General features: G+C 40.0%; 1 protein-coding gene across 3 annotated transcripts in view; it reads left to right on the top strand.

Annotated features, from left to right (window-relative positions):
• The window catches only part of ARHGAP32 (Rho GTPase activating protein 32), a 255,708-nt gene that overhangs the window by 139,525 nt on the left and 100,854 nt on the right, over positions 1 to 15,329 (top strand). For all 3 annotated transcript variants that reach the window (XM_082626852.1, XM_082626851.1, XM_082626850.1), the window contains one exon: positions 12,226 to 12,312. In XM_082626852.1, coding sequence (XP_082482978.1) covers positions 12,226 to 12,312 — 87 coding nt within the window. The remainder of the gene's footprint in view (positions 1 to 12,225; positions 12,313 to 15,329) is intronic.

Here is a 15,329-nt window from a genome sequence, read left to right as displayed (position 1 = left end):
TCATATATATGGATTCCACATTTACAGTTTCAGTATTTCAGTGTACTGGTATAATAGTTAACAAGTTCAATGGACGGTTGACTAAGTGTGGTTTCTTTTGGAAACAGCCTGAGTTTTCTTCCTGGTTAAGAATTCGTATAAATATAGGCATTAAAGTTTATAGAAATAAATATCAGCAACAAGTTTTGGTACCTATCTGTGAGACTTTAAGACATTAATAAAAATGAAGTAAATCAATGAAATGGTATTTCCCCCATCTTCTTAATACTACTTGCAGTTTCAATATTAGCTTGTAGATGTTTCCAGTTAAAAATATCTTATTTAGAAATATATATTATTATGTGTGTAACCATTTGAAACAAAAGCTGTGATAATTTTACTATTCCTAACCCTACCAGAAAGTTATGTTTTCCTCAAACCCAAACAAATGTATTTCAGCCCTACTTTTCTGCGTATTCTGTGGTAACACCTCCCCTTATTCCTGGAAATCTTTGTCCTTTGAGGGGAGGGTTTACAATGAAGAGTTCCATGGGGCTTCCCTGGTGGCGCAGTGGTTGAGAGTCCGCCTTCCGATGCAGGGGATGCGGGTTCGTGCTCCGGTCTGGGAAGATCCCACATGCCGTGGAGCGGCTGGGCCCGTGAGCCATGGCCGCTGAGCCTGCGCGTCCGGAGCCTGTGCTCCGCAATAGGAGAGGCCACAACGGTGAGAGGCCCGCGTACCGCAAAAAAAAATAAAATAAAATAAAATGAAGAGTTCCGTAGTGAGTTATCAGTGCTGCCGTCATCCAGGTACTAGAGTTTAACTGTATCTCATGGGAGATTATCCAGTGCAGGAGTTAGGTGTACAGAATGGGTTGAACGATGAGAAAATATATCCTATGTTGGAGTCACATTACACATGCAGTTGACTTCCAGGAATTTGACTGAATATGCTTATAAAAATAGTATTGTTGAGTCTGAAACTGAGAAGGGTCTGAGAGGCTAACAAGTCAGCTCGCCACAGTTTCTCTCTCTCTCTCTCTCTCTGTGTCTCTCTAACAGAAATGTGAGGTCTCTGCATCAGAAATCAGACCTTTTATAAACTCATAGTGTAAATCGTGTTGGTTCCTTATGCCTCAGTTCTCCATGAGGTGATATGAGAACGAGATACACCCTGTGTGTACGCTGGGATTTTGTGCCACGAGAGACAAACTCTGAAATTATGAAACTTGGAGTTTATCTAGGATAGCTGGCACTTCTGTCCATTTGCCTTTCTGGAGACGGAGGGAGGGAACCCTGCTCTGGAATGTAAACACATCCTCTCTGGGGAAAAGAAGGAAAGGTGTCTTTTTCCACAAACAGATGGCTCTGGGGAGAGAGAAGACTTTCTGTCTCTCTGGAGGGCTCTATTATTTGGGTTCCCATTCAGTCTTCCTTTAACCCTGCTGCTAAAGCTGTTTGTTCAAAAAGTTCTGACCATATAGAAATGTGAAAATATTCTTGAAGTATTGTTTCCTGACAAGTGTATATTCTGGAGTGAGCATCTGTAAGATGGGAGATGTGATTCTGCTGTTCTGTCATTTAATCTCATTTCCCATGTATTCTTCATGCTGTGGACCTCTCGTTGAGCTGAGGGTGGTTCTGGTGTTTAAGGATGAGCAAACCAGTTCCTTCACCTGGTACTCACCTGAGGAAACAGTGCTCTATTCCGGTTCTGGAAGGAAAAACTGGCTGTTACGTTTATTAAGATGCATGTAGGTCTCTAGCTTTTTCCTAAGAAATGTGAATTGCAGTTTTGACTCATTGATTTTTACCCTGTGTTCTGAAATCAGAACTTATTTCACTTATTACCCACCTAAGATGTAACTCAAATATAGAGTTGTTCTTCCAGTTGGCATCCTCAGCTCAGGTGTTTTGAAGTGGTATTTTCAGTGTTGAATCTTAGGATGTTGATGGTTGGGATGAGCAGACCACAGAATATTGTGCAACAGAAATTATTTTTCATGTTTACATATTCTACTGCAAGCTATGGTGGGTGAAGAAAACTGTTTACAAACTCCATAGGTATGTCATAGTGAAACCATAATAACCGAAACCATAATAGCATTATAACAGGTGAATAAAAAGAAGAGAACTCTTTCTTTGCCCCATTTGCAATCTGTTGATTAAGCTTTGATGAATGTTTTTTATGTGGGTGGGGTGATATATTTTTACCCAGCTTTACGCTGATTTCCATTCTCCATGCAGAGAAAGGACTTTTTTGAACATTTGAAGGCTTGCTGAATAGAGTTGTATTTTTAAAGATCCTAACAACACTAATTTCAGATTGGTTTCCATGGTGATAGAAAGTGAATTCAGTATAGGGAAAAAAAAACTCCAAAAATAGATTTGTAAGGAATCCAGAGGTATGGGACTTGGAAATTCTGTTTTCCATTTCTTATAGGCAAAGGATTGAGATGTCATTAAGTTGAAGGAAGTAAAAATAAATCATTATGTTCATGTCATAAGTTTCTATAGGCAAATGTAGCCTAATCTTTCATAGTGGTTTAGAAGATAATTTGGAGAAATGACATCCTTCAAGGCTCATCTAAGGTATTTGGACTTTGCCTTTAAATTAATTTCTTAGTAGGAACTGACAAAGTATGGAGGGATTTTGAGAAGAAAGTACCATGATCAGTGTGTAGTAGGAAGTGGAAAGAGACCAGTTAGAAGACCACTGTAATCATCTAGTCTTCAGTTGTCTAGACCAGGGGTCCCCAACCTTTTTGGCACCAGGGACGGGTTTCGTGGAAGACAGTTTTTCCACAGACCGGGGCGGGGCGGGGGGTGCTTTTGGGATGATTCAAGCGCATTACATTTATTGTGCACCTTATTTCTGTTATTATTACATTGTAATATATAATGAAATAATTATGCAGCTCACCATTATGCAGAATCTGTGGGAGCCCTGAGCTTGTTTTCCTGCAACTGGATGGTCCATCTGGGGGTGATGGGAGACAGTGACACCCGACATGTGTTGCTTATGTCCAGTCTACTCCGTAATCTCGCTTTGGTTGCCATCCCTGCAGAAAACCCTGCTTCACAAAGATAGGATGTTGGAAATGGAAGCAGGCTTTTCAGTGCTTTTGTGGCAATCTCAGGATATTCCGCCTTGACTTTAATCCAGAATGTATGGAGATTTGAAGTTGTCTCAAACATACATTTAAGGCCACCGTCATTTGCGATCTCAAGCGGTTGATCATCTTCTAGCATGGACGAAGTCGATTCACCTGGCTTATTCACAAATGGGTCATGGATCCGTTCCTTCCCAGTTCCGGGGTCTTTTGCGGTTGGGAAGTAATGCTCAAACTCTTTTGAAAGCTGAGATAGGTGATCATGCACCAGCTGGGAGAAAGAAGGCCCTGGCTCAGTCTCTTTCAAAATCTCTTCTAATATTTGAAAGATGTCAGAAATCCCAATGTTCACTTGTCACCCCCATAATTCCAGTTTGGCTTTGAATGCAGCCACGTTATCTGCCAACTTGAACACAGTTGTCATTCTCCCCTGAAGTGACAGATTGAGTTTGTTGAGCAGATTGAATATGTCACACAAGTAAGCAAGTTTTGCGACCCATTCTCTGTCACTGAAATGTGCTGCCAGTGGTGACTGTTTTTCTAAAAGAAATCTCTGGAGTGGCTCTCGTAACTCAAAAGCTCTGACCAGTGATCTACCTTTAGAAAGCCATCTCACCTCTGTGTATAAGAGAAGACGTGTGCTCTGCATCCATCTCCTCACAGAGCTGCATGAGCAGACGTGAGTTAAGGGCGTGTACTTTAACATGGATGATAATTGTAATCACATCCTGCAAAACGTTGTTAAGTTCAGGTGACATTTTTCGGCTAGCCAGCATTTCTCTATGGATGACACAGCGCGTAGACTCACACTCAGAAGTGACCTCTTTGACCCGAGTAGTGAAACCAGAAAGCGGTCCAGTCACGGCAGCCGCTCTGTCCGTGCACATACCGACACAAAATGACCAGTTCAGTTTTCCTGATATGTAATCATGCAAAGACTTGAGTAGTTCTGCAGCTGTGGTGGTTGGCAACAAAAGCGCACATAACATATCCTCATGCACAGCCTCCTGAAAAATATATCGAACAAAAACAAGCATTGCTGCCTTGTTGTCAACACCGGTAGACTCGCCAACCTGGATTGCGTACCACGGTGACTCATTGATCCTCTGTAACAGCTGTGCCTCAGTGTCCTCTGCTGTTTCATCAATTCGTCCAGTTACGGTGCTGGCCGAGAGAGGAACACGTGCCACCTTTTGAACTGCAGCCTCTCCTAAAAGTTCACGACAAACGTCCTTAGCAGCAGGCAGGATCAACTCTTCACCAACAGTAAAGGGCTTCTCTGAGCTTTAGCAGTGCGGTTAGCCACTAAGAAGGATGCTCTCATTGCAGACACATTTGATGAAGTGGTGGCCTTCAGTAATTGCTTCTGTTCTTCGTGTTCACGTGTTTTTCTTTTGAAAAACTCCAAAGGCTTGTCTTTTAATGCAGGGTTCTTGGTCTCCATGTGGTGAAGCAGTTGTGAAGGTTTCATGGCCTGGTTGGATAGCCAGTTGCCACATACTATACAAATTGGGCTTGGAGAATGTGAATCCCCTGTTGTGATGACCCCGTCATTTAAGTAGGACTCTTGGTATTTTCCTTTAAAAGCAGCTTCCTTTTTCCGGGCAGTCTTAGAGTCCTCTGCTGTCTCCTCATGGGGTCTGTCCCCCTTTTCAAAGAAGCTCTCCAGAGATGTTTGTTTTTTACTCATTTTGGCTCGGGTCAGCTTGTGGGCTCACCAAAACTGTGACTGAGACAAGTGCGCAGTGCGGGAAACAGGCGCGGACGGAAGTGGTGAATAAAATAATGGGCGGGCCACGGGTGGACTAATCAAGTGTCGGATTCTGACTTACAGCCTGCCACCAGATGCAGCTGTACGATTGGAGTACAGCAACTCACTTGCCCCTGTAAAGCCTGCCACCAGATGTAGCTTAATTGTCACTGGCCACTCACTGATAGGGTTTAAAAAAAAGTGTGTGTGTATATTTATTTATTTATCTATCTATTTATTTATTTATTTTTGGCTGCATTGGGTCTTCGTTGCTGCGCGCACGCTTTCTCTAGTTGTGGCGGCCGGGGGCTACTCTTGGTTGTGGTGCACGGTATTCTCATTGCAGTGGCTTCTCTTGTTGTGGGGCATAGGCTCTGGGTGCATGGGCTTCAGTAGCTGTGGCTTGCAGTCTCTAGAGCACAGGCTCAGTAGTTATAGCGCACGGGCTTAGTTGCTCCGAGGCATGTGGGATCTTCCCAGACCAGGGCTTGAACCCGTGTCCCCTGCATTGGCAGGCGGGTTCTTAACCACTGCGCCACAAGGGAAGCCCACTGATAGGGTTCTGATATGAGTCTGCAAGCAGTTGGTTTATTGTGGTCTCCGTGCAGTCACACCTCTCTGCTCATGATGATCTGTATCTGCAGCCGCTCCCCAGCGCTAGCATCACTGCCTCAGCTCCCCCTCCGATCATCAGGCGTTAGAGTCTCATAAGGAGCGCGCAACCTAGATCCCTCATGTGCGCAGTTCACAGTAGGGTTCGTGCTCCAATGAGAATCTAATGCCACTGCTGATCTGACAGGAGGCGGAGCTCAGGCAATAATGCAAGCAATGGGGAGCGGCTGTAAATACAGATGAAGCTTCACTCGCTCACCTGCTGCTCACTTCCTGCTGTGCAGCCCAGTTCCCAATAGGCCACAGACTGGTACCAGTCTGTGGCCCGGGGCTTGGGGACCCCTGGTGTAGACCCGATGCAGCGAGGCCCAGAACTAGGGAAGTAGCAGTGGAGAACAGGAAGAAAGGAACGGGTGTGAGAGACAAGTTTTGGGAAGACAGGAGAGATTAAGGAATCAAAGGTCTAGGTTCGATCTGAACCCTGGGAATATGAAAAGAAAGGATGTGTGGAGACGAGGGGGTGCTAGAGGAATCAAGGGTGATTAGGTTGGTCAGTTGGGTGAATAGTTATATTTATTTACTTTGGGAATTCAAGAGGTAGAAGAGAATATGCAGGGAAAGAGAATGAATTCAGTTTTGAAAATGAGTGCTGTATTCCGGTGAGACAGTGTTTGCTTATTCAGCCATTCATCAAATAATTAGTGATCCCCACTTAAATTCCAGATACTTTTCAAGATGTTGGGGTGGGTATACACCTATCTCATTTTTTTCCCACTATATATTATGTTTAAGAAGGCTTTCTGGTGGCGCAGTGGTTGGGAGTCCGCCTGCCGATGCAGGGGACATGGGTTCATGTCCCGGTCCGGGAAGATCCCACATGCCTTGGAGCGGCTGGGCCCATGAGCCATGGCTGCTGAGCCTGTGCGTCCGGAGCCTGTGTTCCGCAACGGGAGAGACCACAACAGTAAGAGGCCTGCGTACCGCAAAAAAAAAAAAAAAAAAAAAAAGAAATCTGTCAATGTGTATTACAAAGATTTTGATCCCCATTTGTGACTCCTCTTTTCACTTGGTTTATTGTGGCCCTTTGTGATAACTTTAGAAACTTTGATGGACAGTTGCTATGACCTGTTTTTGTGAAGGGGTCTAGAGCTGGGGCTCCGCCTATTCCTGCATCTTCCTAATATCCCTCCTCAAATAATCTCTTTATCTCTGTCTTTTTCTTTTTCCTCTGGGATTCCCATAATATATTGTTTTGGTCCTCTTTATGGTGTCCTACAGTCTCTTAGGTACTTTTCATTTTCCTTAATTCTTTTTTCTTTCTGTTCTTTGGAGTGTATACTTTCTTTCTCTTTTTTTTTGGTTGTACTGAGTGGCTTGCAGGATCTTTGTTCCCTGACCAGTGATTGAACCCGGGCCCTCAGCAGTGAGAGCGTGGAGTCCTAACCACTGGACCACCAGGGAATTCCCTGGACTGTATACTTTTATTTGCCCTTTCTTTAAGTAAACTGATTCTTCTTCCTGCCTAAATCTGCTGTTGATCTCTTCTAGTGAAATTTTCATTTTAGATAGTGATTTGTCATCCCCCAAGTCTGTGTTTGGCTCCTTTTTTTTCTTTCTTTTTATTGATATGCTCATTTATTCATACATTGTTTTCCTGCTTTCCTTTAGTTCTGTGTAGTTTCTTTGAGCTCTTTGAGTGTATTTTATGTAGTTTGTTTAAAATGTACTAAACTGGAACTTCCCTGGTGGTCCAGTGGTTAGGACTCCTTGCTTCCACTGTAGGGGGCGTGGGTTCCATCCCTGGTCAGGGAACTAAGATCCTGCAAGCTGCACTGCACACACACACACACAAACTACTAGATTTTGTATCCGGACTTCTCAGGGATATTTTCTTTTGTTTTATTTATTTTTTCTTGGGAATTTTTTTGTGCATATCTTGTGATTTTTTTGTTGTTGTTGCATACTGGACATTTGACTGTTATAATGTGTAACCCTGGGAATCAGATTCCACCCCTTTATACAGGTTTGCTGTCTTTTTTTGTGAAGGCTGCAGTTGTCTGTTTGTGGCTTTCCCAGACTGTTTTTGCAAAGACTGTATTTCTTGTCATAGGTACTCACTGAACGCTCCTTCTTTTAGCTTGTGTTCCAGAAGGGGTTTGTCAGGGAATTCCTTGAATGCCGGGAGCTAACAATAAAACGAACCAAAAGCCACTTCTCCAGCCTTTGCACATTTCCTTTGTGGTGGGGTGCTCATTCAGTACTTCACCAAGCTGTTTACAGCTCTGTCTTAGCTAAAGTTTCATTAGAGGTTAGAGCTTAGGGTCTTATTATGTCCTTTGCGTGCATGTGTCTCACCCTGAACATGTTCATGGCTTTCTGCTGTTTTCTAGAGTAGTGAGAAAGTTCGTTCTCAGAGTTTTTGCTTGTTTCTTCATGTTTCTGTGAGCGGACTGGAGTTTGGAGCTGCCTGCTCCACCATTTTGTTGATACCATTTGACTAGACTGTTTTGCTTTTAATCCCCCCACCCCATCTCCTTGCTTTAATTTGGAAATTTGCTCCTTCCCTCCCTTTCCTTCCTCCCCCTTCTGTTTTACTTAGGAAGATTGATTTTCTTCTACTCTTAATTCTGTTGCAGGTATTGACATTTAAAAATTTTACCTCCCTCTTTATTGTTTGGAAGTTACAGCGGGTTTTTCTGTTCTTTTAGTGGCTACCATTAAAAATTTAACTTGAACACCTAATTTTTAGTCTGAAGTTTATCAGTGTCTTTACTTCTTCTCTCAAGCAATACCAGCACTTAGAATGTTTTAAGTGGGGTTACTCTTTCTTCTCCTCCATGGTAGTGTTGTTCAGGATTTATAGTTTCATCTCTTTATTTCTTATAATTAATCATTATTTTTGTTATACATTAAGATTTGTTTAGATATAATACTTATTTGCTGAATTCTTTGCTCAATATTTCTGCTTTATACCTTAGTTCTTTATCCTGGAATCCTTTTTCATCTTTAAGTACATATTTTGGAAGTCTTTTTAGTGAGGATTTGTTGATGGGAACTAATGAGTTTTGTTTTGTGGGTTTTTAAAAAAAATGTTATTTATTTATTTATTTGCTTATTTATTTATTTTTGGCTGCATTGGGTCTTCGTTGCTGCGTGCTGGCTTTCTCTAGTTGCAGCGAGTGGGGGCTACTCTTCATTGTGATGTGCGGGCTTCTCATTGTGGTGGCTTCTTTTGTTGTGGAGCACGGGCTTAGTTGCTCCACGGCATGTGGGATCTTCCCGGACCAGGGCTCGAACCCGTATCCCCTGCATTGGCAGGTAGATTCTTAACCACTGCACCACCAGGGAAGTCCAAACTCATTAAGTTTTTATTCATCAGAAAATGCTTTTTTTCTTCTTCTTTTTGCTCTTTTTCTTGTAGGTTTAGGTATGAATAAAACCTTGGTTAATTTATTTTCTTTTCTCAAAACTATTAAGATAGTCTCAAACTTCTACTGTCTATTACTATTGAGAATTTAGGTGTTTTATGTTTACTTCATATTTACCCTTTCTGATGTTGTTTATTCCTTCCTGAAGTTCTGGGTTTTTGTCTAGTACTATTTCCCTTCAATCTTAGAAAGTTGTATTAGCTTTTATTATTGCACTGGTCTGTTAGAAACATATTCTCTCAGCTTTTGTCACTTGTAAATGTGTTTATATTTCTTAATTTTCTGAAGTTTATTTTAGTGGGATATAGAATTGACAGTATTTTTCTTCCAGCACTTTAAATCTGTTTCTCTTTGTCTTCTGGCCTCTCTTATTTCTGGTGAGAATTTAACTGTCACTTATCTATTTTCCCCTTAATGTTATATGTTTTTTTCTTTGCCTGCTTTAAAGATTCTTGTCTTTATTTTGTTGTTCAAAAGTGTGAATTTGATATGTGTAGTAGTGATTTTTGAAATTTATCCTATTTGGGGTTCACTATTTCTTCAATTTGTTAGTTGGTATCTTTCACCTGTTTTAGAAAGTTCTCATCTGTTGTCCCAGCAAATACTTCTCTGCCCCATTCCAATCCCATTTCCTTCTGGTATGCCAGTTGTACATATTGCTTGTCTGTTTGGTATTCTTTCAGAGATCTTAACTGTACTGTTATTTATTTATTTATTTTTTTGTCATTCCTTATTTTCTCTGTTTTTTTTCAGCTTGGATACTTTCTGTTGACCTGTTTTCAAGTTCAGTGATTCTTTCATTTACTGTATTCAGTTTGCTGTTAATATCTGACAGCATAGTTTTATTTTTAGCATTTCTTTTGAATATATTTGTAGATCAGTCTCTGCTAGAATTCCCTGTATTCTTATATTCTTACATATTATCTTTTCAGACTAAATTTTAGAATTTCTACCATAATTAATTTACATTCTTTTTATTATTTCAATATCTGGGCCATTTCTGTGTCTGTCCCTTATCCTGTTTCCTCTCTTGACCTTGGAGCACAATTTCTGGCTTCCATGTATGTTTTGTAATTTTTTATGCCGAATATGTTATATAAGAGACAGTAGAGACCAAAGTCAATAATTTTTATCTTCAGGAATGGGCTTATCCCTTCTTCTTCCATTCTGTTAGATTGTTGTGGTGGATTATGATAGTCATGTTTGATGGGGCCCTGTGTCAAGCTGACCTATGGCTGATATAGACCTGGCCTTTGGCAACTTTGCTTTAGTTTATCATTACTTTTAAATATTTTGAGTGTAGGTTCAGGAAGTTTGTTTTTTTCAGCAGGGAAAAGTGAAAATTGGTGAGATCTTTTTGTGCTTTACTGCTAAGCCTGTAGTTTTCTGAACTGAGGGAGAGCAACCCACCTGGTTGTTAGTTCTCTTTGCTCCCCAGCTTTCTGTGCCAACAAGTGCTCCCTTCCGGCTACCCTTGCCCAGATCCTAGTGTGTAGCTGCCTTATCCTCTTATAGCACCCGCGATGCCTCAGTGGGGTTTCTCTCAGCTTTTCTGTGCCACCTCCAGTCACCAGTTGTTAAATGCCCCGAGAGCCTCAGAGGATCTTTCTCAGCTTTCTTGCCTTCTCTCCATCTCCACTGCGCTGCCTTGTGCTTGGGGAGACTCCACACACTTCATGGGTTCATATTTCTCAGTTCTCCTGCTCTCTCCCCCTTCCCCGCCATTGGTGTACTGGCCGTGTCCACTTGGTGAATACCTGTGGGAGTCAGTTGCTGGGTAGGTGTTGATGGTGCTCCTTGGAATTTTAGTTTATCTGTCACTCCAGTCCACATGCAGTCAGTTGGGGTTTGGCTGGTTTCTCCTTATCATGTCTAAGGCAGGTTCTCTATCCTCCTGCGTCTTTGCCAGGTATCTGAGCACATCCATATGAATCTCTTCTGTCTCAGGAAAGTCTTGTCCCTGTTTGCAACTTAGTTCATGTAGGTTTCTTTTCACTTTTTAAAAAACTCATTTTGTAGTTTAATCTGGCTTATTTTTGGCTAGTGTGAGAATGACCATTATCCTCTGAACTTCTCCTAATACCAGGAGTTTTTTTGTTTTCTTTTTTAATACTTCCAGTGATACTGCTTTCAAAAAATAGAGACTATATTCTCATCAACTTTATATTTCTTATAATATTAACTATAATGATAGGTAATGTTTATTAAGTACTTACTGAGTGCCGGGCACCTTGGTAAACACTTTAAATGCATTATCTCATTTAACGAACTTGAGAATAGGTGTTATTATATCATTCCCATTTTCCAGATGAGAGATTAGGTAGGTCAACATTATATAACCAGTTAGTGGCACTTTTGAACTCAGGGTTGTCTGTATCTGGAGCTGAGTTTGCAAATTCACATCCCTAGATGGGAAGGATATGTAAATAAATGAATGAAGTGAGTAGGGTGTAAAAAAAATAACAAAGCAAGTAGCATGATGAATGACAGTTAACATTCAACCTAGATATTGACTAAAAAATAAAGAGTAATCACTTCTGTGACAAAGTCTCTGGGAGAATACTTGCCTCATTCAGAGGGGGGTGGTCACTTAGCTCCAGCCACTTGTTGCCCATGTGAGAATATGGGTCTAGTAGTTCAGATTTTCAGATTTTTCGATCGAAGTCAGAAATCTGTATTTTTCATAAGAAACCGCTTAGTTTCTAAATGTTAGCTGCTGGTTCAAATAAAAATAAAATAAAATCCAGTGTTCAGACCTGCATGGTGAGTCTGAAGTAAAATGTGTCTGCAGGCCCAACCTGTTCTCTGGGCAGCCAATGTGCAGTCTCCATGATAGAGCCTGAGCTCTTTTAGACCACCGGTCACGCTGTCTCTCAGGGCCCACCTGAATGCCTTCCTTTCACATTTGTGCTGTACCTCAGGGATGTGAAGGCCTGCTTTGGGATGAATGTACTATTTTATTTACTGCTGTTATACCGTTGTGCTAGTTTAGATATAAACTACAAAGAAAATTTTTAGAAATATATTTTTAATTTCTTATTTATTTTTTAAATTTTTATTTTATATTGGAATATAGTAGATTACAATGTTGTGTTAGCTTCAGGTGTACAGCAAAGTGATTCAGTTATACATATACATGTATCTATTCTTTTTCAAGTAGAAGCATATTTTTAAAAAATCCTGAATTCTTCATTTTATCTGCTTTAAGCAATAGAGTTCTATTATAAGGCATATCTTACATTAAGTTGATGGGGAGGGACAGGTATTATTGAATGCTTATTTTATTTTGTTCATTAATCATGACTTTCTCTTCCTCTCTTTTGCCCTTTCTTCTTTGACATAGCTTTCACTTTCAGAAGAACAGAATGAAGTAACAAAAAATGGCTGTGAATCTAAAGAGCTGGTCTACCTCGTGCACATTGCTTGTCAGGTAATTTTGTGGATGTGTTCTCCATTTCACATAAAATTTAATGAGAATTAAATATGAATGAATAACATTGAATACATGAATGAATAAATATGAACATAACATTGACTGTGGTAACACAAATGTTTTACTTTATTCTTTCTCCCATTCATATTGGCATTTCTGCATATACTCAGAGTTGAAACAATCAATTTAATAGATATTTAATTTACAAACGTAAGTGAAAATTCTTCCTGTAAGAGTAAAGGAAATGGGACTTCCCTGGTGGCGCAGTGGTTAAGAATCCACCTGCCAATTCAGGTGACACGGGTTTGAGCCCTGGTCCAGGAAGATCCCACATGCCGTGGAGCAACTAAGCCCATGTGCCACAACTACTGAGCCTGTGCTCTAGAGCCCACGAGCCACAGCTACTGAACCCCATGCACCTAAAACCTGTGCTCTGCAATGAGAAGCACGCACACCTCAATGAAAGAGTAGTCCCCGCTCGCCGCAACTAGGGAAAGCCTGTGTGCAGCAACGAAGACCCAACATGGCCAAATAAATAATTAAAAATAAATAAATAAAATCCTTTTAAAAAAAAGAGTAAAGGAAATATATTTTTTATTGATGATGAGGTTAAATGAGTCAGCTACTGGTCACATATTACAATAAAAGAACAGACGAAGTAGTGTCTGCATCAGATGCACACTTTTCTAACCAAGATGGTAAGTCCCACTGTGGTGTAACAATATGTGTATGTTTCAGAAGTGTGCTATTTCTTAACTCTTAGTATTAGAACTTTTTTGAGGGTAATTACCATGACTTGCTCTTAATGAGATTTAAAATATGTCATTTGTAGCATTGATTATTTCCTCCATCAAGTAAGCAGTTAGTTCCTTTATTTATTCTTTGTTCATTGAGGCTTCTTGCCTATCTTTGAACTAGTCATTGTAAAGCAAGTGTTTTTGAGGAAAGCTTTCGTATGTACAAAGTTTTTAGTTTTCTTTGAGAGAGTAAGATAGGGGAGTTTATGGGTTTTTTTTTTTCCAAAAAGTATTATTCATGTACCTGAAATTAAAAATTAAATAATCTGGAAAAGTCTGATGGCTATTTCATATGGGAAATACGTAAGTTCTTAGTCTTGGTGTGACTTTAAGGGCAAACCTTTTATAATTAAGTGCTTTTATTTGTAGGTGAGAGAGTATGAGATTGGAAATTGAACTTAGCTTGTATATATATGTTCAAAGTTATATATCATTTATACATGTTTTACTGTATGTCATCTTGGTTCCTTTGAGGAAGTGGGCAGCTCTGAATCACTGTTTCATGTCATATTTCATAAAAATACTTCTATTTGGTGAGTTAACTTTTAAGTGAAAATATCAAATGCTTTTATGATGAACCATTGCTAATACAGGAATATAAAACATTTTTTCTTTATCTAGAGTACATGATTGGCACGTGAGTCATGAACTTATTATTCCATCTAAAACCTACACCTTTTAGCATCTTCTCTTCTTACCAGTGATTTCCATTTGTTCTGACAATGCAAATATTTTTATTCTCATAAGCAAAACATAATGTCAAAAATACCTATGCTGCTCTTAAAAAATGACCTTCAAAAGGTAAGCATGGTATTTTGGTACCATACATTAAAATGTATAATCGTTACTTGATTATGCCTCCATGAATTAGTGACCTAGGTAATTAAGGCTATTTCCTGGTTGTAAATATCTTGTCAAGCTGCTTAAAAAATTTCAGACTACTTGTTATACTATTTACTACATGAAAGTAGTAATTTACTGCATTGTCATAATGCTGTCACGTTTCTCCTCTGCCTCACACTGTAAGTAATCGTTGATATGTTCTCATGGCTTACCTTCTGTATTCTTGCCATATATGTCAGCCATAAACCACATTAAACTAGAATCATTTTTTTTTATAACCAAGAGAGACTCACAATCAAACCTTCTAATTTTGCAAATGAGAAAGTTGAGGCCCAGATTATGGAAGTTGCTTTCCTAAGCTATATGAAATCTTAGCAGGAGCTACTAAGGAGCTTCAGTTTCCTGATTGCCAGCTTTTCTTGCATCACCTTGGAATTTGCAATCTACAACAGATTTTAGAGATTGCTTAATCTTCAGATGAGATACGATCACCCTTACGCCCTGTAATCTATTCATTATAGAAGCTAATTTCATATTTCATATCTTTGCTAATTTCTAGTTTTTAATAATGTGCACTTGAAATTTTGTTTATTTAACCAAAATTCTTGGTCCTTCATCTTTTTTTTTTTTTTTTTTTTTTTGCGGTATGTGGGCCTCTCACTGTTGTGGCCTCTCCCATTGTGGAGCACAGGCTCCAGACATGCAGGCCCAACGGCCATGGCTCATGGGCCTAGCCGCTCCGTGGCATGCAGGATCCTCCCGGACCGGGGCACGAACCCGTGTCCCCTGCATCGGCAGGCGGACTCTCAACCACTGCGCCACCAGGGAAGCCCTTGGTCCTTCATCTTAACCCACTTTCTTCGCTTTTTCTTTTATCTTAGAAGTGTCCAATTAAACAGCTGTGATCTTTTTCCTTTCTGTAGGTTAAGTGATACTGATTTCTTTAGGTATTACCTTTGAATCTTGTAATGGTGTCTTTGTCTCTGCCTTTTACAGTTTTAATTTCTTTTTAAATTGTGAACCCAGAAATGTAAGCAATATCTTCCATACTGCATAGATCCAAATTCAGTAGGCATTTTTTGATCACTTATATGTCTAGTACACAAGTATTATGGCATGCAGCATATCATTTAATTCTTAAAGCCTCTGTGAGGCAAATAGTCTGGTTTAAAAACGTCAGTTTTTAAGTGTTATTTTTTTTAAATAAATTTATTTACTTACTCACTTATTTATTTATTTATTTATTTATTTATTTATTTATTTATTTATGGCTGCGTTGGGTCTTCGTTGCTGCATGTGGGCTTTCTCTAGTTGTGGCGAGCGGGGGTACTGTTTGTTGTGGTGGGCAGGCTTCTTATTGCGGTGGCTTCTCTT

The sequence above is a fragment of the Mesoplodon mirus genome (genome assembly GCF_964341445.2).
Source record: "Mesoplodon mirus genome assembly, chromosome: 7".
NCBI classification, from domain to species: Eukaryota; Metazoa; Chordata; class Mammalia; order Artiodactyla; family Ziphiidae; genus Mesoplodon; species Mesoplodon mirus.
Note: the sequence above shows the minus strand (reverse complement) of the source record. Positions and strands in the feature narration are given on the sequence as shown.